At 35.4% G+C, this 23,576-nt stretch overlaps 1 protein-coding gene across 2 annotated transcripts in view; it reads left to right on the forward strand.

The window, feature by feature from the left end:
• The window catches only part of LOC145246653 (protein inturned-like), a 223,613-nt gene that overhangs the window by 148,464 nt on the left and 51,573 nt on the right, over nucleotides 1–23,576 (forward strand). Inside the window, exon 18 of one of the 2 annotated variants that reach the window (XM_080108360.1) lies at nucleotides 15,335–15,548. The exons of the other annotated variant lie outside the window; for it this stretch is intronic. Within the exon in view, the coding sequence (XP_079964486.1) occupies nucleotides 15,335–15,446 (112 nt within the window). The 3' untranslated portion in view covers nucleotides 15,447–15,548. Of the gene's footprint in view, nucleotides 1–15,334; nucleotides 15,549–23,576 lie in introns of those variants that run through there. 2 annotated transcript variants of the gene reach the window in all.

A 23,576-nucleotide genomic window follows, 5' to 3' on the forward strand; every position in this document is an offset into this window, starting at 1 on the left:
GATGATGATGATGATGAAGAGGAGAAGGAGGAAGAGGGGACAGATAGTTATAACTGTTTCAGCATTCATGTTTAAACATTGTGATGCAGGGTCGCCAGCTAACATTTCACCTTTCGCCTCTTGACCTAAAAGTAATACCTATTTTTTATTCTCTTCGAAAAATAGTGATCTTTAACATTAGAAATAATATTATGCTTCAAATTATATAGACTTAGTATTTACAAAGTGCCTTCAATAAGTTTCCAGACGTTTTTGTGAAGGCATTTAAAATTGTCGCAGACTCTTGAAAATTCAGTATGTTATTCCTATACAGCTTATAAGATGATTGGCCAATTTTTATAATTTTAGGTTCGAATGAACAGCTACAGCAGGAATTGGAATACATCCTATTAAAGCCTGATTGTTGCAGCTGTTGAATTTCAAAAATGCAATCTGGATGTGAGGCCACGTTAGAAGAACGATATGCAATAAAAGTCTGTTTTAAACTTGAAAAAATGCCACAATAAAACGCATGGCATGCTTCAGACTGCTTTTGGACCATCTTGCATAAATCAATCATCAATTTTTGAGTGGCATAAGAGATTCAAGAAAGGCAGGGAGTCTGTGAGAGATAATGAGAGGTGTGGGAGAAGTAAAGAAGTCAGAACACCAGAATTAATTCACCGAATAAAGAATTTCATGAATAAGGATTGTCGTGTGTTTATAAGTGCACAGAATGATATCAGTTTGGGAACTGTATACGCAATTATTTGTGAGGAGCTGAAGATGTGGAAGCTTTGCACAAAATTTATCCTTAGGGTGCTACATCCTTGTCACAGACTATTTGACCAAGATCGGTATCAAGACAGTTCCTCATGCTACCTATACTCCAAAATTTTGTTCCCTGTGACTTTTGGTTATTCCCTAAGCTCAAGGAAAACCTTAGAGGCTTTTGTTATGAGACAATTGAGGAGATGAAAGAGGCTGAGATGAGAGTCATTGACATGCTCACACAAGAGGACATCCATGGTGCCTTCCAGAAGTTGTTAGAATGGTACAACAAGTGCATTGCAGTCGGAGGAGATTACTTCGAACGAGACTAGAGTTTCATATGTGTACTATCAATAGAAGTGCGCATGTGAAAAAGTCTGGAAACTTATTGAAGATATGATACTCGTAAGTATTGTTGTCCTTTGTGCAGATACTTGCCTCGGTTCGATGTGAACTTAAATAGACCAGGGTTTGGATTTTCCCAGTTGGGAAATCTTCTCCATTCTTCTTGGCAACAATCCCAACACTCCTGTAGATAACGTGATTTTATTTAGAACATTTGATTCTTCAATTCCCGCTGCAATGTTGCAATTAAATTCAGATCAGGACTTTGTCTTGGACCATCTTCCAAAATTTGAATATCTTCATTATTGGGTTTTACCAAATCCTGAAAATGATGAAATCAGTGGAATGTTAATCTAGTTAGTTGCGTTCAACATTAGTTTCTTTTCAATAGTCTCGCACGGTTAGCCGGCGTTGCCCGGGTCATGGACAACAAAACAAAATAGAAGAGATAAAAAGTGTATGTAACGTGTTTCTTTCTATCCCTTTCATTTCCTTCTCTGCCCTATGCTTTTATCAAACCTTATTTCGCTTTCTCTGGTAACTGAAAAAATATCGGTGACGAATTAGAGCATTATAAAATAATTAAAAAAAATGCCTTAAAAGTCGACCTCCCCCCCCCGCTTCCTGATTTATTTCTATATTTCTATCCCTTCCATTCTCCTCTCTACTTTATAGCTTTATATCCCTATCACCCCTTCTTTCGCTTTCTCTGGTAATTGACAAAAATATCAGTGACGGTTTAGTGTATAATATAATTAAAAAAAAAAAAATGCCTTAAATGTCGAGCCCCTCCTCCCCCTACCCCCCCACGATTTTTCCTGTCCCCTTTTCCTCTCTCTATCCCTATCATTACTATAGCTATAACAACAGACTATTTTCATCATTATTTTGACTCTCAAGTATATATCTGCTACAGGTAGACACAGCTACTCAACCGAGAATCACATCACTATATATAAAAGCATATAAATTATCAATGGATAGAGTCAAAACAATGAAAAGAATATGCTGTTGTCCTAGCCCTAATCATTACCTTCTCTACCCTATATCTCTATAATACCGTCTTTGCTTTATCTGGTAACTGAAAAATATAGGTGACGAATTAGATGATAAAATTAAAAAATCGCTCTAAAAGTCAATCCTCCCCCTGATTTTTTCTGACTCTCCCCCTTTCTCTCTCAATTCCTTCCATTCCATTCTCTGCCCTATACCTCTATCACTCATTTTTTCGCTTTCTTTGGTAACTGGAAAAATATCAGTAACGAATTAGTAAATAATATTTAAAAATGCTCTAAAAGTCACCCCCTCCTCCTGAGTTTTTTCTGTTCCTCTTACTCTTTCACTATTCTCTATCATTACCTTCTCTGTCCTATAGCTCTATAACCCTTTCTTTGCTTTCTCTAACCCTAACCCTACCCCCCCTTCCCATTTTTTTGACCCCCCAGAAGAACGAATGTTAAAAAAAAAGAAATTCAAAGCTTAAAAAGAATACATCAATTTTGTGTGTAGTTTTTGTTTTTTAGATGGACACACACACACACACACACACACACACACACACACACACACACACACACACACACACACACACACACACACACACACACATGTAATGTTTTCATTATCGAGCAATCAATTCACCAATTAAAATAAAAGTTTTTATACATACATGTGGGTTGTTTATACCGGTTTGTCTTTTTATTATCTTAATTGTCGCTTTCTTTTTCATCTTTCATATGTAGCTGTGATCGTCTAGTGGTTGTCGATCGTCTCATCTGTTAAACTAATACAAATAAAATTTCTCATGCAGAAAAAAAAACATAAGGAAGACATTCACTGAGTTTCTTCAAGGGTTTATTAAGGAGAATGGATTTAGGCGAGAGAGAGAGAGACTAATGTTATTTTCTAGTTATATACTTCTTAATTTCCTAATTTACTAACTTAAATCTATCTCGCTTCTCTTATTTTTTCCTTTAGTCTTCACATTCCAGAGGCAATGTTTCTAAATAAGTGTTAGATGAAATAGATCCTGACTTAGAAAACAGAGAAGAATTGCTATTTTCTAGGTCAGAATCTATTTCATCTAACACTTATTTGTTAGACAGTTCTTGACCTTAAATGGGATTTTTTTAGCTCCTTGCATCAAATGGCTTTATGTCATGTCTGGATCGATTTTCATAAAAAAAATTGAGAGACGCAACGGACAGAGGCATTGGTAACATTCACTGTTTACAACAGAGTGATGGAACTGAAAACCTTAGTTTTCTCTTGCTTGATAACGTAACTTCATCATATTTTCATATCGTTCACCTATGTTTTATCTACAGCGTTTGTTCTCTGCCTTCTACTTCAACTTTACATTACTCGTCTCTGGGTAAAATTCTGTTTGCAAATCCGGTCATCCTGACATGCACTAAAAGTGACCCTTATCAAAATTTACACTAGGTAACTGAATTGTTATTACATTTGAATTAAAAGAAAAATTGACACCGTACCAAGCATGGCACCAATAAAAACAACTAGGATTCTGAGAAAATTCCTAGAGTGCAGAAACCAACCCACAAACATAAACAGGTGATAATGATCAACCATAGAAAAGTTGAATTAAATTGAAACTGAGCTCAGTCACAACTCAAAGAGAGCTGAGTTTGATATGTAAGAAAAAGTCTCTAAATCGCCCCCTCCCCTCCATCAAAAAAACAAACTTGGTAACGAAGTTATTTTTCTCTGTCATCTGGTCATGTATGTTGGCTTCCATACTCCACGATGTTTCCTATTATTCTAACTAATTGGATTAGTAATGTGGTTTGTATAACGGAAATACTTCTCTAATAATTATTTCTTCGATTATTTTTTTCCCATTTCATGTATGCTAAAACTTTTAGCCATTTTATTATTACTATCCTGGCTGCCCGGCGTTGCCCTAGTGTTTGGAGGTGTGTGTTGAGCAAAAAAAAAATATGTGGTAGTAGAAAGGTAGGCAGACTTGAACCTGTATCACGAAGGAGGAAAGGAACATGAAAATATAAACATGCCATCTTTGCCGTTACGTCCATCACCAAACCAAAAGTGGCAAAGGTTTAAATAAAGGCTAGTCAATTGAAAAAAGGGGATGACTTTCGAAAATAGCGACGAAAAAAGCGACCCCTCCTTGTAGAAAAGTACCCAGTTGAGGTGAAGAAATTAATGTTTTTAACCAATTTTTTTATATTTGTCGTCCGAAGGGTCAAGCTTCAAAACGATACTGATCTCTTGAAAATCCGTCGCCTCTGTCGAATGTTTTTGGCAGATATACAAACATACAAACATACATACATTTAAACAGACAGTTGAGATTTATATTAAAGAAGATTACTAGTTTAGACCCTCTGTCAAAAATACTCTGCCAGTGTTCACACTAACATTCATATAAAATCACAGAATTACGTCAATAATTTAATTCAGTTCAATTCGATTCAATTTATTAAGCAGAAAAAAAAATAACAATCATCCTTCAAATGCCAGTTAAAGAAAGGATGGTAGAAATTTTCAAAGAAGAGGACACATTAGTTCAAAACCTGTCCAAATTTACCTTAAATTTTTGCATTGTTGTTGCATTTCTTACTTGACTTGGAAATTTATTCCAAGGACCAAGGATTCTGAATGAGAAACCAGCTCTCCTTGAATTTATCATATTCTAGCATGGTTACCCGGCGTAAACCACAGTTGGCAGGCTCGAACCTGTAATTCGAAAGAGAAAAAGGAGGTATAAAAAGCTAATGCACTAGCTGTCACAGCCACGACGACTTATCACGTCAGGGGCCTTCGAAAGAACACTTTATAAATGTCTCTTGAGATTATTAAGCATATGACTTGAAAAATGTTGGCGCAAAAACTGACTCCTCCTTGCAAATAGTTAACAGTCAAATAATTAATGTGTCTGGCCAATTTTTTATATTTGTTGTCAGAGAGATCGATCTTTCTAACGATGCCAATTTTGTCAGTGTTTTCTGCGGGTGTTGAAAGTTTTTGGCAGACATACAAACACACACAGACGCATACACACATACTAACACACATTTTGCCTTTTATATATTAGGCAACAGGGGTCTCCAGAGTATCTGGCCATCAAGGCCTTAAATCAAGCCCACAGAGCTCTTATGGAAAACGTAAAAAATATTCAAGAAAAAATTTTTTAAAAGGGAAATGTGTGAAAATGGTGTAATAGTTTTTTTTTGTTCAGAAAAGAAAAGAGAAATGAGTTTTTAAAAAATTTTTTTTTATTTTCTTTATTACATTTTCACCCAAAAAAATGCACATTGCCACTTTGGTGTAGGGGGCTACTATCAGGGGCAGCAACTACTGGGGCACTTTGAGCAGCAATATGTCGGTTCATGTTACACTTGAGCTTCTGCATGTCAGTACAGTTAGGGAAGCAGGAACCTGGAATGAAATTCCAGAGTCTAGCGGTTCTGGGGAAAAAACTACTGGAGTAGAAATATCTTTTACATTTAGGGATCTCTACTGTGTGGGGGTGGGATTTAGCTGCCTGTCGGATTTGTTGAGGGTGTCTACGTCGTGGGGGCACAAGTGTCTGCAGTTCGTCAGAGCATTCACCATTAAAATACTTGTAGAACAGGCAGAGGGATGCAACGTTTCGTCGATGGGACAGAGACTGAAGCTTAGATGCCAATTCAGGGCCTATCAGATTGGCGACTCTCTTTTGAACCTTGTCTAGGAGCGAGTGACTAGCAGCAGATGCACCAGCCCAAATGTGACAACAATACTCCATACATGGGCGAATGGTGGCTTTATAGAGGTACAGGATACTTTCAGGTGTCAGTAGTTTTCTAGCACGGTAGAGAGAGCCTACCTTTTTCGCAGTGGCCCTGGCAATGTTTTCAATATAATTGTTCCAACTCATGCTTCCTGTGAATGTTAGACCAAGCAGTTTGAAAGATGTACTCTCAGACAGGGAGTCACTGGCCATTGCTATTGGTGGCAGAGAAGGTTTCTTGTTATTGAAGGAAACCAGTTTAGTCTTGGCAGCATTGAATGTGACCATCCATTTATGTCCCCATTCCACTACAGATTGGAGGTCATCCTCTAGTGGTTTTGCCATTTCTTTAGTTATGTGTTCATTTGTTTTCCTGTCATGCCTGTTATAGAGTGTGGTGTCATCAGCAAATATACCCATCTCAGAGGCAGTTTTGTCGGGGAGGTCATTAATAAATATTAGGAAAAATAGAGGTTCAAGGATAGACCCCTGAGGCACTCCCGCATTTGTTTTGGAGCACCAGTTTAACTAAAAAGCAAAACAACATTAAACACGTCCGTTTGTATGTGTATGTTGCGTCTTTTTCTTCATCTTGACTCTCTGCTGTCAACGATTGTTTTCATTTGTCTTCTGCACCTGCACATTACATCCGAGACACTTGTCCCTTTTTAAAGAAAGGTTTATTTAATAAAATTGATAAACCATTGTACTAGTACATTTTGTGACGGACCTCCCCCTCTTCCTCTCATACAATTTATGCCAGAAATGCACCAATTCCATGGTTCTAAATCTAATACTAACGAATAATAACTAGGACTATGACAACAGCATATTCTTTTCATTGTTTTGACTCTCGAGTGTGTATCCGTTGATATCTTATATGCTTTTATATAGAGTGATGTGGTTCTTGGTTGATTAACTGTGTCAGACTGTGTCAGACTGTGTCAGATATATACTCGAGAGTCAAAACAACGAAAAGAATATTCTGTTGTCATAGCTCTAATAATAACAGAGTTGAAATGATTTTCTGAAGTTTAATTTTTCAACAGAAAATTTATCACTGATTCAGACTTTGGTAATAAATGGACTGTTTACGCGGTTTTATAGTTATTCATTCACTGCTTTTTCATCGATATATTTTAAAAATTTTGGCCTGCATAGCCCTAAAAAGAGAGCATGATGTTCCATCCTCGCTTGAAAACTTTGGAGACCCTTTATATATAAGTTTTCATATATATTAAATGAAAGATGAGCAATAAAAGTTATATATGACTTTATAATATTATCAGAACAATAAGGAAAAATAAAGTGGAAAATTGAGAAAAAACTCTTGAGACCATGGCATTTTGAAGCTAAATGCTTTTCATCAGAAGAGGAGAAATGTCAAGAATTACACAAAATGAAACTATAGATACATTACTACTACTACTATTACTACTACTACTACTACTATTATGGCTCACAAGGAGCTTTCACACAGGTTATCAAAGATCTCTCCTTATAAACAACCTGTGGTGTTCCCTGGAAGCTGAGTGACAAAAAGTCTCCCCAGATTTCCAGTGCTCCCCACCTCTTTCCATGATATTTACAAATAAATTTGCATTATCGCAACAGCTGCTTGCCATTAATTTCTTGTTGGCAGCAGCTATTGGTCTTCACTGGAATTTGAGTGGCAATAAGCCTCCCCAAGCTCCCAGTTCTCTTCGCACTTATTCAGCAGAGATCTAGTCAGTGCTCTCTGTCATTATCATTATTATTATTATTATCATTATTATTATTATTATTATTATTATTATTATTATTATTATTATTTACTCACTAAGGGTTTTCATACTGGTCATTATCAGTGATTTCTCACTGATAATAATCCATGGTGTTCCCTGGAGGTTGAGTAACAGCAAGTCTCCCAAATTTTTAGTACTTTTCACATGATTTTGTGTTATCATAACAACCGTTTACAATTGCTTTCTCACTGACAACTATTAGTCTTTTATGATATTTGAGTGGCTTATTGCCACCCAAATGCGATAAAATTATTATTATTATTATTATTATTATTATTATTATTATTATTATTATTATTATTATTATTATTATTATTATCTTCTCTAAAAAGGACAATGGTGTAATTTTTGTTGGTATTCGTCCCAAATTTGTTTCCATATTTTCCAAGTTTTCTTTAAGAGTTTGGAAGAATAAATGAGAAAAAAAAAAAAATCCATTGATCCTTAAATCATAATAATGCAATGACTATTTTTTTTCGATGGCGGTGGGTGGATTTTGTTTTTTGTAAGTTTATTGTCGAAAACATTTTCCCTTTGGTAATTTTTCATTTAAGGAATTGCAACGTCCATTATTTACAGTCAGAATAATGTCCTCATTTTGAATTTTATCAATAACAGCCTGATTGAAAATAACAAACATTCTTGTATATCTAGCATATAAAGTTATCTCGTCAGGTTTTCAAAGTTACAACCAAATAGCATTTAAGCTGATAAATCAAAATTTGCTTCTGACTAGCCATTTTTCTTTTGGTATTGTTGCATCACATTATTGTCAAAATAATAACTAGAGCTGTGACAACAGCATATTCTTTATATTCTTTTGACTCTCGAGTATATATCCGACACAGTAAAACTCGGCTAATCAAGTGAGAACCACATCAATCTATATAAAAACATATAAGATATTAACGGATATATACTCAAGCGTCAAAACAATGAAAAGAATATGCTGTTGTCACAGCTCTAATGATAACATACTCAGCTTCAATTTATTTTTAAAAAAGATATTTAGTCCGGCCCAAATGACTACTAAAAAAGAGTTCAAATCGGTCTGCAGAATATCTGACACTATTCTGGCAGGTTGCTTAATTTATTGGGGGGGGGGGGGGCGGGAGGAGTTGATTCCTCATCGGGTGGCTTATAATTTGATTATGTCGCCTTTTGAAATTTCAATGTTACTGATTTAACCTACAGACTTGTTTTGTTATAAACTGTGCGTGCATATAAACATATACATTTCATGAAGGACTTGATTCTTCTTTAATGAACACCATTATTTCATAGTGGCATATATATATATATATATATATATATATATATATATATATATATATATATATATATATATATTTTTCTGTGGAAATCTATTTTATTTCCATATAATATATACCAATTCTTATTTAAGAAGCTCAATGTAATTACAGAGCAATATAGTGAATGAATGACAAAAGTCTATATTCTAAAGTTCATGATGTTGACCATCTTATAATTTATTCCTTTAATTCAGTTGACATTTACAATTTTTGACAGTATCTGTTTCGTAGCACAAAACCAATCACTTATTTATTATATCAATTAGTGAATCTATTTTGCCCTTAACTCATCAAAAGAAATAGCAACAATCAATCCATCAAAAGGAAATAAACTGCGTTTTGACATGATTAAAGTCCAAAAATTGGAAGAGAAGCTGTAAATAGCTTGTAATATATTTCCATTACGCTATTTTGAATTTAGAAATAAAATCACTCAACCTTATATTCATACTTACAAGTTCTATTAATTTAAGCATATTCTTTTTTTTTTATTCAATTTTCAGCCCAAACAAGGCACTGTGCCACTTTGAAGTAGGGGCTACTATTGGGTTCATAAGTTGCAGGGGTATTATGAAGGGAGATGAGTAGCAAGATGTCTGTTCACATTACACTTGAACTTCTGCATGTCAGTACAGTTGGGAAAGCAGAATCCCGGAAGGGAGTTCCAAAGTATAGCAGTTCTGGGGAAGAAACTATTGGAGTAGAAGGCTTTCTGACACCTAGAGAACTCTACTGTGAATGGGTGGGATTTAGCTGCTTGTCAGGTTTGTCAGGGGTATTCATATCGAGGGGGTACAAGTGCTTGTAGTTCGTCAGAGCATTCACCATTAAAATACTTATAGAATAGGCATAGGGATGCAGCATTTCGTCGATGGGACAAAGACTGAAGCCTAGATGACAGTTCAGGACCTATCAGGTTGGCGACTCTCTTTTGAACCCTGTCCAGGAGTGAGAGACAAGTGGCAGACGCACCAGCCCAAATGTGACAACAATACTCCATATATGGGCGAATGGTGGCCTTATAGAGGTACAGGATACTTTCAGGCATTAGTAGTTTTCTAGCACGGTAGAGAGAGCCCACCATCTTCGCAGGAGCCTTGGCAATGCTCTCAATGTATCTATTCCAGTTCATGTTCCCTGTAAACATTAAGCCGAGGAGTTTAAAGGAAGTACTTTCGGGTAATATGTTCTTGGCCATTGCTATTGGTGGTAGAGAAGGTTTCTAGTAATTATTGAAGGAAACAAGCTTAGTCTTGGCAGCATTGAATGTGACTATCCATTTTTGTCCCCCATTCCACTACAGATTAGAGGTCATCCTCTAGTGTTTCTGCCATTTCCTTAGATATGTGTTCATTTGTTTTCCCTTCATGCCTGTTATAGAGAGTGGTGTCATCAGCAAATATACCCATCTCTGAAACAATTCTATCAGGAAGGTCATTTATGAATATCAGGAATAATGAAGGTCCAAGGATAGACACCTGAGGCATTCCTACATTTATATCATATTGTTTAGATGTACGACTGTCGAGGACAACCTGGATTTTTCTTTTACTTAAGAAGGATTTAATTACATTATGTATTCTTCCATATGATCTAATTTCACTTCGAAGACCATCGTGCCTTACTCTGTCCAAAGCTGTAGATATATCGAGGGCTACCGGTATATATGTTGAGAGATTATAGTTAGGTTATCTGCTTCCAAACTTGTTCTACTTAATAATTATGTTATCATACATTCACTATATATATATATATATATATGGTAGATCAGCATATATGTAGGTAATATACATATATATATATATATATATATATATATATATATATATATATATATATATATATATTACCTACATATATGCTGATCTACCATTATATTTTGTACCTACTTTTAATTACTATTTGCTTATTGCTTCATTCTCATTTCATATCTAAATATCATTAAGCTAGTTGTTTCTATATTTGCATTTTGTATAATTCTGGCCCCTTTCGTCTTCTGATGGGAAGCATTTAGATTCGAAATGCTATGACCTAAAAAGTTTTTTTTCTTGATTCGATTTTTATCCACATATTTGTACTAAACTAACTTGATTTCAATAGTTCATGTTCATTTACATGAACCGCACATATTATTTATATTATCTCCCAAGTAAGATAAAATTATATTAAAAAAATAAATCAAAAAGTAAATTCTGTAGTCAGTAGGATAAAGGTTAAATTGAAGAATATAATAGGCTTTGTTTAAGTTGAAAAATAATCTATAAATATAAAAGCGAAAATGTATGTATGTATGTATGTATGTATGTATGTATGTACGCTTTTCCTCGATGTCCACAAAAGACTTCTTTCAGAAAAGCGCTCGCTCGCTTCACAACTTCTTAAAACTTTTTATATCATCTATAAATTGTAATATCTCACACTTAACCACGGAGCTCGCCTGTCTATTTAATTTTATTGACTTTCAAGCATTAATTATTCGACATTTCCTGCATCGGCACGCATTACATTCGGTTTTCGGTATAAAGAAAAAGCGAAACTCGACTATAATCAATGGCTGCGCGCCCTCCGGGGCCCGGGCAACAAGATGGTCTGCCATACGAACTGTATTTGAGGCTGTCGCCCATGTTTCTGCCCATGTTTCAGCAGCCCCCTTCACTAGATCCCTGTGGAGTTCCCTACGGGTAGCAGTCACAAGGTCGTTGGACCTTGGTAGTTATTTTAGCGTGGCTCGGCACTCTTTCATGTAGGCAGATTCTCCCCGCGGCCTGCGACGGCTCTCAATAGAAGGGTCAAGAACGAGGTGGGGGAAGGCGGCAGTAACCACGGGGTGCCATGGTTGGTCATCTTGCATATAGTGGCTCAGGAAGGCCAGCCTCTCAGCGTCTCGATGACACTTCAAGTCCAGCATTCCCAAGCCTCCCTCACACGGACGTTGAATACAGACCTGTCTGCTCACCCAGTGTCTTCCTTTGTCCCAAAGAAGTAAGGACAAGAGTTCGTAGCAGAGTGAGATCTGCTCCGCGTGGAGCTGGGTGCCAGGCTCGAGTCATCTGAACAATTCGGAGTTCTCTCTTACCTGGCGATTGGCCCGAAATGCACTTCCACTCAACAACGTACAATGCAGTTCTGGGTTTTTGGAGTCGCCTGATTGTTCCCGTTGTGGGACAACGGCCGTAGAAACGACTGATCATGCTTTCTTCGATTGCTGCGAACTCCACCAGTACTGGTCGTATGTCAGTGAGGTGACGGCTCGCATCGATCCTGAGCATCCTCGCCCAATTACTGTATTCAATGTCGTGGACAATGTGAGGCCACCGTGGGACCGGGAAAGACAAATGGTTTATGTTACAATCCTGGCCGTGGCGAGAATGGTGATTTGGACGTCACGTCTGCAAGGTTGCTGGGGGGTGTTGTCTTTTTCTGATCAGGATCTGATTGCTTTCTTTAAACACCAACTACGGGTGAAGATCAGATGTGATAGAAGAAGGCTGCATCGTGTTGCATTTGACAGAAGATGGATACATGTAGCAAGTCTGTGTGTACGAAGAGGAGCCAAATTTGAATATGTGTTCCCTGCCTAGGTGTGGAATGCTCAGTTCCGTAAAGTAAAATTTAACAAATAGCCTCTCAGCTAGCTGAGTGTGTGTTCCATCCCTCCCTGATTAGGAAGCCTCTAAGATCCCCATCCCCTCTTACCTGCAATTTTTGTTTTCACCCCTTCCTCTAAATTTCACTCATCTTGGAGAGAAAGAAATACAAACTAACCCCCATTCCTTACCCACAAATTTTTTTTTCTCCATTCACCCCCATCTAGAGGGCATCCCCACTTAGAGACTGACCCACAGAAGCCAGGTTCCTTTTACAAACCTAGTGGAACGGGCAGTCTATCAACTAGACGGGGTTGGGAGGGTCCTACTAATCCCCCCTCTTTTTTTTTTCCCGCCCTTGACACGAATGAATTATTGTACCATTTTTATTGTTATCTTTTTTTGTTTTTACACGTCAATAAAAAAAAAAAAATATTTTAAAAATTGGGAGTTAAGTAGGATGTCCCCCAGTATGAAAGGGTGAATGTGGTATTATGGTGAAAGATACTAGCTGGGAGAAACTTTTGATTTTGTTTAGTTCTGGAGTGACAAAGATGACCAACGACCCCCCCCCCCTTTTGAGTTGGCCATGTGCCTAAGTTTTTTGTTCATTGTTGATTTTCAATGTATTTTTAACATGAATAAAGGATTTAATATCTCAAAGTGTAGTATCTGTTCCGACAGATGCTGCAAGCAAAGACCAGATGTGGGGGCAACCCCACATACCTGACCTTTAACCAGCTCCCATTTCCCACCTCTCGGGAGCTGGTCCCCTTTTTCCCTTCCCCCTCCCTTCACTCCTCACATTAAAAATTGGCCTTGTGCCTAATTTGCTCGGTGGGGGAGCAAATAAATACCCAATGGCCGGAAGCCAGTGGTCTCTAGAGAGCTAAGTAACGTTTGGTCAATGTCGACTTCGTCATATCAGACGGTAGCTTTCATTTCGAGACGAGCCGCTCCCCCTAATAAACAGAGAGCGGGTTTTTAAAAACAAACAAACCGATTTATTGACCCCATTAAAAACTGTCCCACACAAAATGCTAACTGCTGAATAGCTATCGCCATCACGTCAATCAAAAACGCGCACCTGTTTTTTTTTTCACACTTTACTATTTTCCAACTGCGCGTCATAAAGGCTTCGTTTTTTTTCACGGGCACCTGTTTTTTTTTCACATTTCGGGTTTTTTTCACACACACCTACAAACACCCGGGAAACGCCGGGTACCCCTCGCTAGTTAAATACTAAAATGACTTCACAGCCTCCTTCTGGGTAACAGTTGTTGACACTATACGTACCTGTTTCTTTAAAACAAAGGCGTTCAAGGAAGAAAAGGTGAACATCTAATATATGTAAAAAAACAGAACATTATATCTAATACTTGTTTTAAAAATGAAACCTCACATTACACTTTCTTTTTTTAAATTTGTTTTAAAAAAATGGTTCATCACTTATATATATTTTAACATTAAATTTTTAAAAAATCGTTTATCACATATAACTTAGGTTATGTGTCATTTATTTTATCACTTATAGTTAAAAAAATGGTACCTCACATATGATATAGTTTTTATGTCATATGTATTTTACCAATTAGTGTTTTTAAAAATCGTTCATCGCTTATGATATAGGTTTTATATCATACTAGCATTTCTACCCGGTGTTGCCCGGGTGTTTGGATAAGTGTGTTGAGCAAAAAAGGAAAAAAATCTGACGTCTTTACTGTTACGACCACCGCCAAACCGGAAGCGACGTAAGTTTTAATTAAGGCTAGACAATCGAAAGGAGAGGATGACTTTCAAAAATATCGGCGAAAAACGCGAACCCCCCCCCCCTCTTGAGATAAGTGCCATGTTTAAAGTGAAGATATTAATGTTTTTAGCTACTTTTTCGATATTTGTCGTCTGAAAGGTCGAACTTTAAAACGATACTTATTGTGTGAAAATCCGTCGCCTCCGTCGAAAGTTTTAGGCAGACATGTAAACATACATACATACATACATACATTTATATATTGGAAACTAAAAATTTTCGACCCAAACCGATGAAAAAGCTTGCCCCATCTCTGAATACCCTTTATGTAAAATTCCAAATGTTTAGACCAGAAATTGTCTGAGTAATTTGGTAGAGACCACAGAGGTACAATTTTTTAAAACTTTGATCCCTATTATGACCCCTTAACATTTATTGTTTTGGGCTCAAACTAAGTTCTCAAAAGTAAAATCGTTGCACTTTGACCCCTTAATCGCTAAATTTCTGGCCGAAAACCGACCACATAGATTTTCCCAAATCTCAGTACCCTGTATATCAAATTTCGAGTCTGTAGACTAAAAATTGACAGAGTTATTGCGTAGGGAATGTACACACACAGACACACAGATACACACTCAGACAGACAGACATTTTCACTTTTATAGATATATAGATATAGATAAATAGATAGATAGATGTATTTTACCAAGGAGTGTTTTTAAAAATCGTTAATCGCTTATGATATAGGTCTCATGCCTTATGTATTTTACCAATTATAATTTTTAAAAATTGTTTATTCCATATTATGTAGGTTTTATGTCATATGTACTTTATCACTTATAGTTTTAAATATAGTTCCTCGCATATAATATAGGTTTTATGTCATATGTATCTTACCAATTATAGTTTTTAAAAATTGTTTATTGCATATAATATAGGTTATATGTCACATGTAATTTACCAATTATAGTTTTAAATATAGTTCCTCGCATATAATATAGGTTTTATGTCATATGTATTTTAATGTTTTTTGTTTTTTTTTTCGTCAGGCGTATTTTTCCAGAACCAAATGAGAAAGAAATTTATGTCTGCTACCATGAATCCGTCACACAGAATTTGGTAGAATTCGCTTACCAAATGTGTTTTGCTGTTATTGCTTGAAAAAATTTTTTTCTTCTTTATTTGTTCTTTCAAATTTATCTTATACTTTTTACTGTAATTTTTAAATAAAATAAAAAAAAAAATATTTGACGTTTTTCTGAATCTAAAGCTCTCACTCCCATACACTGACATAATATTTTCTTTGTTGAAAAGTTTGGATCAATTCGCACCCAAAAATCCTAACACGTGAACAACATGGTGTGTTTAACCGTTTACTTAGAAACATTTTTTTTTTTACATGGGGATCACCATTTATCAAGGCCCAGGAACCACTCGGGGATAAGGGTTATTGTGTGTACACTAATCAGAGGGATAGTATCGTAGTAATAGTTAGTATTGGGGATTTGATAAGGTGTCATTACTTAAGGGGGCGGTTCATCAGGAATTTGTTTGTGTTGGACTTGAAGACATCCAAGTTGAATTCGGGGGGGGGGGTAGAACAGGCAAGCGACAGAGAGTTCCACAGCCGTGCAGTTCTAAGAAAGAAGTTTTGTTCATGGAATCTACGTTTTGATTTAGGCACGGATAAAGAGTTGGGAAAATTATTGACAGTGGTTACAGCTAGTCAGGTGTTTTTCGTTTTTCCATAAAATATAACGATTGAATTAAAACAAGTTCATTACATTCATATTATTTGGATTCATCGGACTACTGTTCTCATCTTGAGTGTGATTTTCACAACATTTCGGTCGATGCAACCTCCAACCTTCTTCAGGTGTATCTTTTCATACTCGGGAATGTTTCTTTCGAACTCGGGAATTTGGACGGCATTTCGAATGGAACCTTTTATTTACGGGGGTAGCATGCTCTTGTTCCGTCAGCCATAACCGGATAGAGGTCCTAAATAATACGTAATTGCATATGTTAATACGCGGAGCTCAGTAAACACCTGCCATGAAAATAACGATAGAGCAGAGACAGGCTACTAGATTACTAAGTCAGTTTTGAACTCTGTCAAGGCAGGATGGGATGCTCTAAGCATCTCATATTTTTTCATAGTTACAAGCGTTATTAGTGTTACAGTTTTGTATTATGTAATGTCTATTATCATAGTAACTAAGCGTTATTAGTGTTACAGTTTTGTATTATGTAATGTCTACTATCATAGTAACTAAGCGTTATTACTGTTACAGTTTTGTATTATGTAATGTGTATTATCATAGTAACTAAGTGTTATTAGTGTTACATTTTTTATGTAATGACTATTATCATAGTAACTAAGCGTTATTAGTGTTACAGTTTTATATTATGTAATGTCTATAATCATAGTAACTAAGCGTTATTAGTGTTACAGTTTTGTATTATGTAATGTCTATTATCATAGTAACTAAGTGTTATTAGTGTTACAGTTTTGTTTTATGTAATATCTACTATCATAGTAACTAAGCGTTATCAATGCTACATTTTTGTATTATGTAATGTCTATTACCATAGTAACTAAGTGTTATTAGTGTTACAGTTTTTATGTAATGTCTACTATCATAGTAACTAAGCGTTATTAATGCTACATTTTTGTTTTATGTAATGTCTATTACCATAGTAACTAAGCGTTATTAGTGTTACAGTTTTGTTTTATGTAATGTCTATTATCATAGTAACTAAGCGTTATTAGTGTTACAGTTTTGTTTTTATGTAATGTCTATTACCATAGTAACTAAGCGTTATTAGTGTTACAGTTTTTATGTAATGTCTATTATCATAGTAACTAAGCGTTATTAATGCTACATTTTTGTTTTATGTAATGTCTATTATCATAGTAACTAAGCGTTATTAGTGGTACAGTTTTTATTGTTTTCCTACGTAATGCACACACTAATTTTATGACTTTTACTTTATTTATATTCACAGTCTTTATTGAAAGAAAATCCTGCAAGCAAGTTATTTTTTATTGCATTTTTACCCCAAACAATGCACAGTGCAATTTTGATGTAGGCGGCTACTATCTGGGACATAATTTGAAGGGGTACTATATAGGGAGTTAAGCAGCAAGATGTTTTTTTACATTACACTTGAACTTCTGCATGTCAGTACAGTCAGGGAAGCAGGAACTTGGAAGGGAATTCCAAAGTCTAGCAATTCTAGGGAAGAAACTATTAGAATAGAAAGCTTTCTTACATTTGTGGATCTCTACTGTGTAGAGGTGGGATTTTGCTGTTTGTCGGGTTTGTTGAGGGTATTTATGTCGAGGGGCTACAAGGGTTTGTAGTTCGTCAGAGCATTTATTATTAAAATACTTGTAAAACAGGCAGAGGGGTGCAGTTTTTCGTCGATGGGAAAGCGGTAGAAGCCTCGCTCACAGTGCAGGATCTCTTAGGTTAACGACTCTTTTTTGAACCCTGTCTAAGTGTGAGAGATAGTAGCAGAGGCACCAGCTCAAATGTGGCAACAATACTCCGTACATTGGCGAATGGGGGCCTTTAAACAATATCATTCAAGCATACAATGGCTTTTCTTGATGACTAAAATATCCAGCTGTGTTTTTGACAAATAGGATCTATTTTTGTAAATACTGACATTGTTAGTGATTACTTTTGGCAAGCCAGTGTGTGGCATGAAAATGGCCTAATGATTTATGCAATAGAAAACCCATTTCTTGTATATTTCGTTTGTTATTTGGCCGGTAAGAAAGACTTCATCTATGTCGGATAAATAATTAAATAAGCTCTCGGTGCTTGAGGATATTTTTAGCTTATCTCCGTCATAACTGATGCATCTGAATATGCCGAAATTAAAGACAATACGTTTAAGAATAGGGTTTGATATTTGTATCTGTTTAGAGAAAGCTTTCTTTTTTTGCAGAGGCGAGTTGTAATTTATTTTATCAGTAATAATTGATTTCTTGCTCTTAGAATATAACTGCAAAAACTTAAATAACTTAGTACAAATATAAATCTGTTTAAATGTATGTATGTATGTCTACCTAGCACTTTCGACAGAGGCGACGGATTTTCACCAGATTGATACCGTTTTGAAGCTCGACCCTTTGGACGACAAATATCGTTAAATTGGCTAAAAATATTAATTCCTTCACCCTCAACTGGGCACTTTTCTATTGGGAGTAGGTCGCTTTTTTTCGGCGATATTTTCGAAAGTAATCCACTCTTTTACATTCACTAGCCTTAATGTAAACCTTTGCCACTTCCGGTTGGCGATGGACGCAACGGCAAAGATGTCACGTTTTTCTTTCGCATTCTTTTCCTCCTTCGCGGTACGGGTTCGAGCCTGCCTGCCTACTACCACTATTTTTTTGTTGAACACACACCTCCAAACGCCTGGGCAACGCCGGGCAGCCAGACTAGTTGCAAATAAATAAATAAATAAATGACATAAAATAAAACAAACAAACAAACAAAACACAAGAAAGACAACAATAAAACAACAAAAAAGCAATTACGCGAGTCCAAAACTTGCTTAAAGAACAAAATCGCGAATAAAATTTAAAAAAAAGTAAAAAAAGAATTATACGATATAAATTTTACTAAAAAAGACGTTAAACAAATCCACTGTGTCTCTCTGTCTGCATGTCTCTCTCTCTCTCTCTCTCTCTCTCTCTCTCTCACTCTTTCTTAAATCTGTAACTAAAGCCCATTTTTATAAATGGATTGTTTGCTTGTTTAGTAACTAAAATATTAAAACAGTGGAATATTTTTTTTGTGTGTCGATTTAAATTCTGTTTTTAGGTTTTACTAGCCTGGGTGCCCCACATTACCCTGGTGTTTGGAGGTGTGTGTTGAGCAAAAAAAAAAAAAGAAAAAAAAGTAGGGCTAGTAGGCAGGCAGGCTCGGACCCGTACCGTACAAAGGAGGAAAAGAACGTGAAAAAAAAACCCAAACAAACCTGACGTCTTTACCGTTCCGTCCATCGCCAAACTGGATGTGGCAAAGGTTTAAATTAAGGCTAGTCAATCGAAAAGAGGGGATGGCTTTCGAAAATAACGGCGAAAAAAGCGACCCCTCCTTGTAAAAAATGTGCGCAGTTGAGGGTGAAGGAATGAATGTTTTTAGCCAATTTTTCTCGTCCGAAGGGTCGAGCTTCCAAACGATACTGATCTTGTGAAAATCTGTCCCCTCTGTCGAAAGCTTTAGACATACATACATACATACATACATACATGCATACATACATACATACATACATACATACATACATACATATAAACAGACAAGTGAGGTTTATATTATAGATTATCGGTAATTAAGATTAAGCCTCCTTATCTTTGGTAATAAAAATAAATTTACATACGTTACTATTCTTTCCTTTCTTAATTATTGTTAGTTATAATGAAGATTAAACCGTTCCTTCTTTTTGCATATAAAATAACTTTACTTCTGTGATTATTCTTTCCTTTCTTTATTATTATCAGTTATAAGTAAAATGAAGCTTCTTTCTTTGCATATAAAATACATTTGCATACATGAATATTGTTTCCTTTCTTTATTATTATCAGTTATTATTATGATTAAGCCTCTTTATTTTTGAATATGAAATAAATTTTCATACGTGATTATCGTTTCCTTTCTTTATTAATATCAGTTATTATTATGATTAAGCATCTTTATCTTTGAATATGAAATAAATTTTCATACGTGATTATTGTTTCCTTTCTTTATTATTATCAGTTATTATTAAGATTAAGCATCTTTATCTTTGAATATGAAATAAATTTTCATACGTGATTATTGTTTCCTTTCTTTATTAATATCAGTTATTATTAAGATTAAGAATCTTTATCTTTGAATATGAAATAAATTTTCATACGTGATTATTGTTTCCTTTCTTTATTAATATCAGTTATTATTAAGATTAAGCATCTTTATCTTTGAATATGAAATAAATTTTCATACGTGATTATTGTTTCCTTTCTTTATTAATATCAGTTATTATTAAGATTAAGCATCTTTATCTTTGAATATTAAATAAATTTGCATACGTGATTATTGTTTCCTTTCTTTATTTTTATTAGTTATTATTAAAATTGAACATCTTTCTTTGCATATCAAAATAAATTTGTATAATGATCATTTTATTTCTTTATTATTATTATTATTATTATTATTATTATTATTATTATTATTATTATTATTATTATTATCAGTTATTATTAAGATTAAGCCTTCCTTACTTTGTATAAAAAGTTTGCATATGCGATTATTCTTTATTCATATCAGTTATTATTAAGATTAAGCTTATGTTTTTTGGTTATAAAAATAAATTTGCATACGGGAATATCTATACTATTAATAAAATTCTAAATGTTTATTTATTCATGTGTGTATGCCTATATACCAATAAAACTTTCGAACGAATAGACCGAATTGGAAAACTCTTTTTTTCCCTGAAAGGTGTAAGTCGCCGAGCATACAAAAAGCCCGAAATAAGGGTTTTTCGGCTGGTTTGTAAACTTGTCGAAAAAGTTATCTGCTCATGTCAACGGAATTAAGCACTGTCTGTACACAGTCGCGGTAACATCTTTCCGCATACGGGCAGGACTTGTGGCACAATGGATAACGCATCTAACTATGGACCTGAAGATTCCAGGTTCAAATCCTGGCAAGTTCGTAATAATTTTAACCATCATTTTATCCAACGTTTACTCATTATCCTTACCCTTAGGGTATTTTTGTTTTTTCAGTGATTTTGTTTTGTGCATATGGGAATTTCCCATACTCCGAGTTCACAAGGTAAGCGTTGATGGTAAGACGATGTTGAGTATACTTGATGTTGAGTGTACTCGATTTTGTGTTTGACTCGACGTTGTGTGTGCCGATGCGGCGCAGCCGCTAGTTATTAATATAAGCCTTCTTGCTTGCTCCTAGAAATTAATTTGCAGACGTGATTTTTCTTTGTTTTTTTCTTTATTATTATTATTATTATTATTATTATTATTATTATTATTATTATTATTATTATTATTATTATTTACTCGCTAGGAGTATTCACACAAGCCATCCTCAAAGATTGCTCTTTGAGAACAACTTGTGTTGTTCCTTGGAGTATCTCCCCAGATTTCCAGTACTCTCCACCTCTTTCGATAGCCCTTGCAAAAGAATTTGCATTATCACAACAGCTGCTGACCGTTGATTTCTCGTTGTCAGCGACCATTGGTCTTCACTAGAATTTGGGTGGCAATAAGCCTTTTTTCACTCTTCTAGCGGATGTCTGGGCAGTGCTTTCTCTCCTCGGTCTTTCCATCCTCTTTTACCTTCATTATTTGGCGTGGTGCCTGTTTTTGGTGACACTCACAGAGAAAGAAAAAAAAGGGGGAGGGATGGTATTTATCAATTATTCAGTTTCAGTTTTCATGATCCCATATGATGTTCCTTTGTGCTTTGCATTTGTAGCCGTTTCTGTGTCCAGTTTATGTGTAATTTACATGTGGCGTTAGTCTCATTCTTCAAAGGGTTTCCTTAATATTTCTGCAGTTTTCATTATTGAAATTCGTTGTATCTTCCGTGCCATCCCTCTGATTCCAATCTCCCATTCTTTTTTCAAAGTTTTCGGTATCGTTTCTAGCGCTCCGACTATTAGTAGTGTTATTTTTACTTTCTTCATTCTCCCTTTGACTCCCTGGCCAGTTCCGTGTATTTTCTCCACTTTTCAGTCTCCTTGATCTTCACTCTGTGATCTGCTGAAACGGCAAAATCTACAATCTGGCAGTTAAAGTTAAATTCTATTTTTATGTTATTTTTTTTTGTTTATTAAATTATTATGTGAAAGTAGAAAATAGTTAAAAAGAATGGTTTTCTAAATAATATTTCAGGCCCGTAAACTGCACAAGTACCTTTTTTCTTTTATTGAAAGATGATTGTTTTTTATTACAATTATATGCTTTTCCTTTATTTTTTAACTGTTTGCTAGCGTTTAAAACAGTCGCAATTGGGCTATTTCAGTAGCTCTGTATCTTTTGCATTTGCATTTGTTTTTGTTTAACGCTATAATAACCTCTGGGAATCATTTTATGCCAAGAAAAAGGTTTAATTGTTCTTGACAATTTCTTTCAAACATTTGTTTAAAAAAATAAGATGCTTTCAATTTCTTAAAAAATTTGTTTTTCAAAAATAGAATATTAGTTTCTTGAAAAGTTTGTTTTCAAAATTTGAATGAAAAGATTTTGTTCCAAGTTCTTGAAGAGAGGAAGCCACTACTCCCGACAGAGAAATAAGATAAAAAAAAGAGAGGAGGGTGATTGTTGTTTTCATTTTGGCCTTTGCAGAACATGATTAAGTTTATCAAAGAGAAAAGACAGATAAATAAAAACAAAAACTTTAATGTACAATGCATTTGAGTCTGGAAGCCGATATCTTCAGACACCCTGATCTGGTAGCATCAGACTTTTTATTCTTTGATCTGTGCTATCAGTCCCGGGTAATTCTATGGGGTCCCCCTTCTCTTTAAGAAGGAGTTAGTTTATTGCTAACTGCCTGACGTACCCAGACCAGGGAATGCCGACGAGCTGCCCAGACTATTTTTAATTGACCAGAGTGTTGCTTCTTTAAAGACTTCTACTCCAGTAGTTTCTTCCCCAGAACAGCTAGACTTTGGAATTCCCTTCCAGGTTCCTGCTTTCCCAACTGTACTGACATGCAGAAGTTCAAGTGTAACGTGAACCGACATCTTGCTGCCCAACTCCCCACCTAGTACCCTGTAGCCTGTGTCACTAATAGTAGCCCCCTACATCAAAGTGGCAATGTGTCTTGTTTGGCGCGAAAATGTAATGAAAAAAAACAAAACAAAAAAAAAAAACGCTGGCGTCTTCTATGGCCTCATGCCATATAATTGCTGTGGTGGGAAGGAAGTTAATACCGATAAGACATTTTATGTTGATCGTCTTACCTGTAGTCGTACTCTAAGCGTTATTCAGGAGCAGAATAAGTCATTTATATAAAGAGGTTGTTTTTGAAAATATTTATTTATGACAATTACGGCTTTTGCTCATTATAACATGATTCCATCTGCCAACGAGCTTATAAATGCCTCGTTTGTAAAATTCTTTAGGTTTTGATGTGAAATATGAATCTAACTCATGTTCAATTTCCTCTCATGATGTTAACCTAAAGCCATCTAAATGGTTTTGTAATCCTTGAAATTATTATTTTTAAAAGTGAACCACCACTTATCAAGGCCCAGAGG

Source organism: Euprymna scolopes, chromosome 24, assembly GCF_053919585.1.
Source record: "Euprymna scolopes isolate OS-2025 chromosome 24, ASM5391958v1, whole genome shotgun sequence".
NCBI lineage: Eukaryota > Metazoa > Mollusca > Cephalopoda > Sepiida > Sepiolidae > Euprymna > Euprymna scolopes.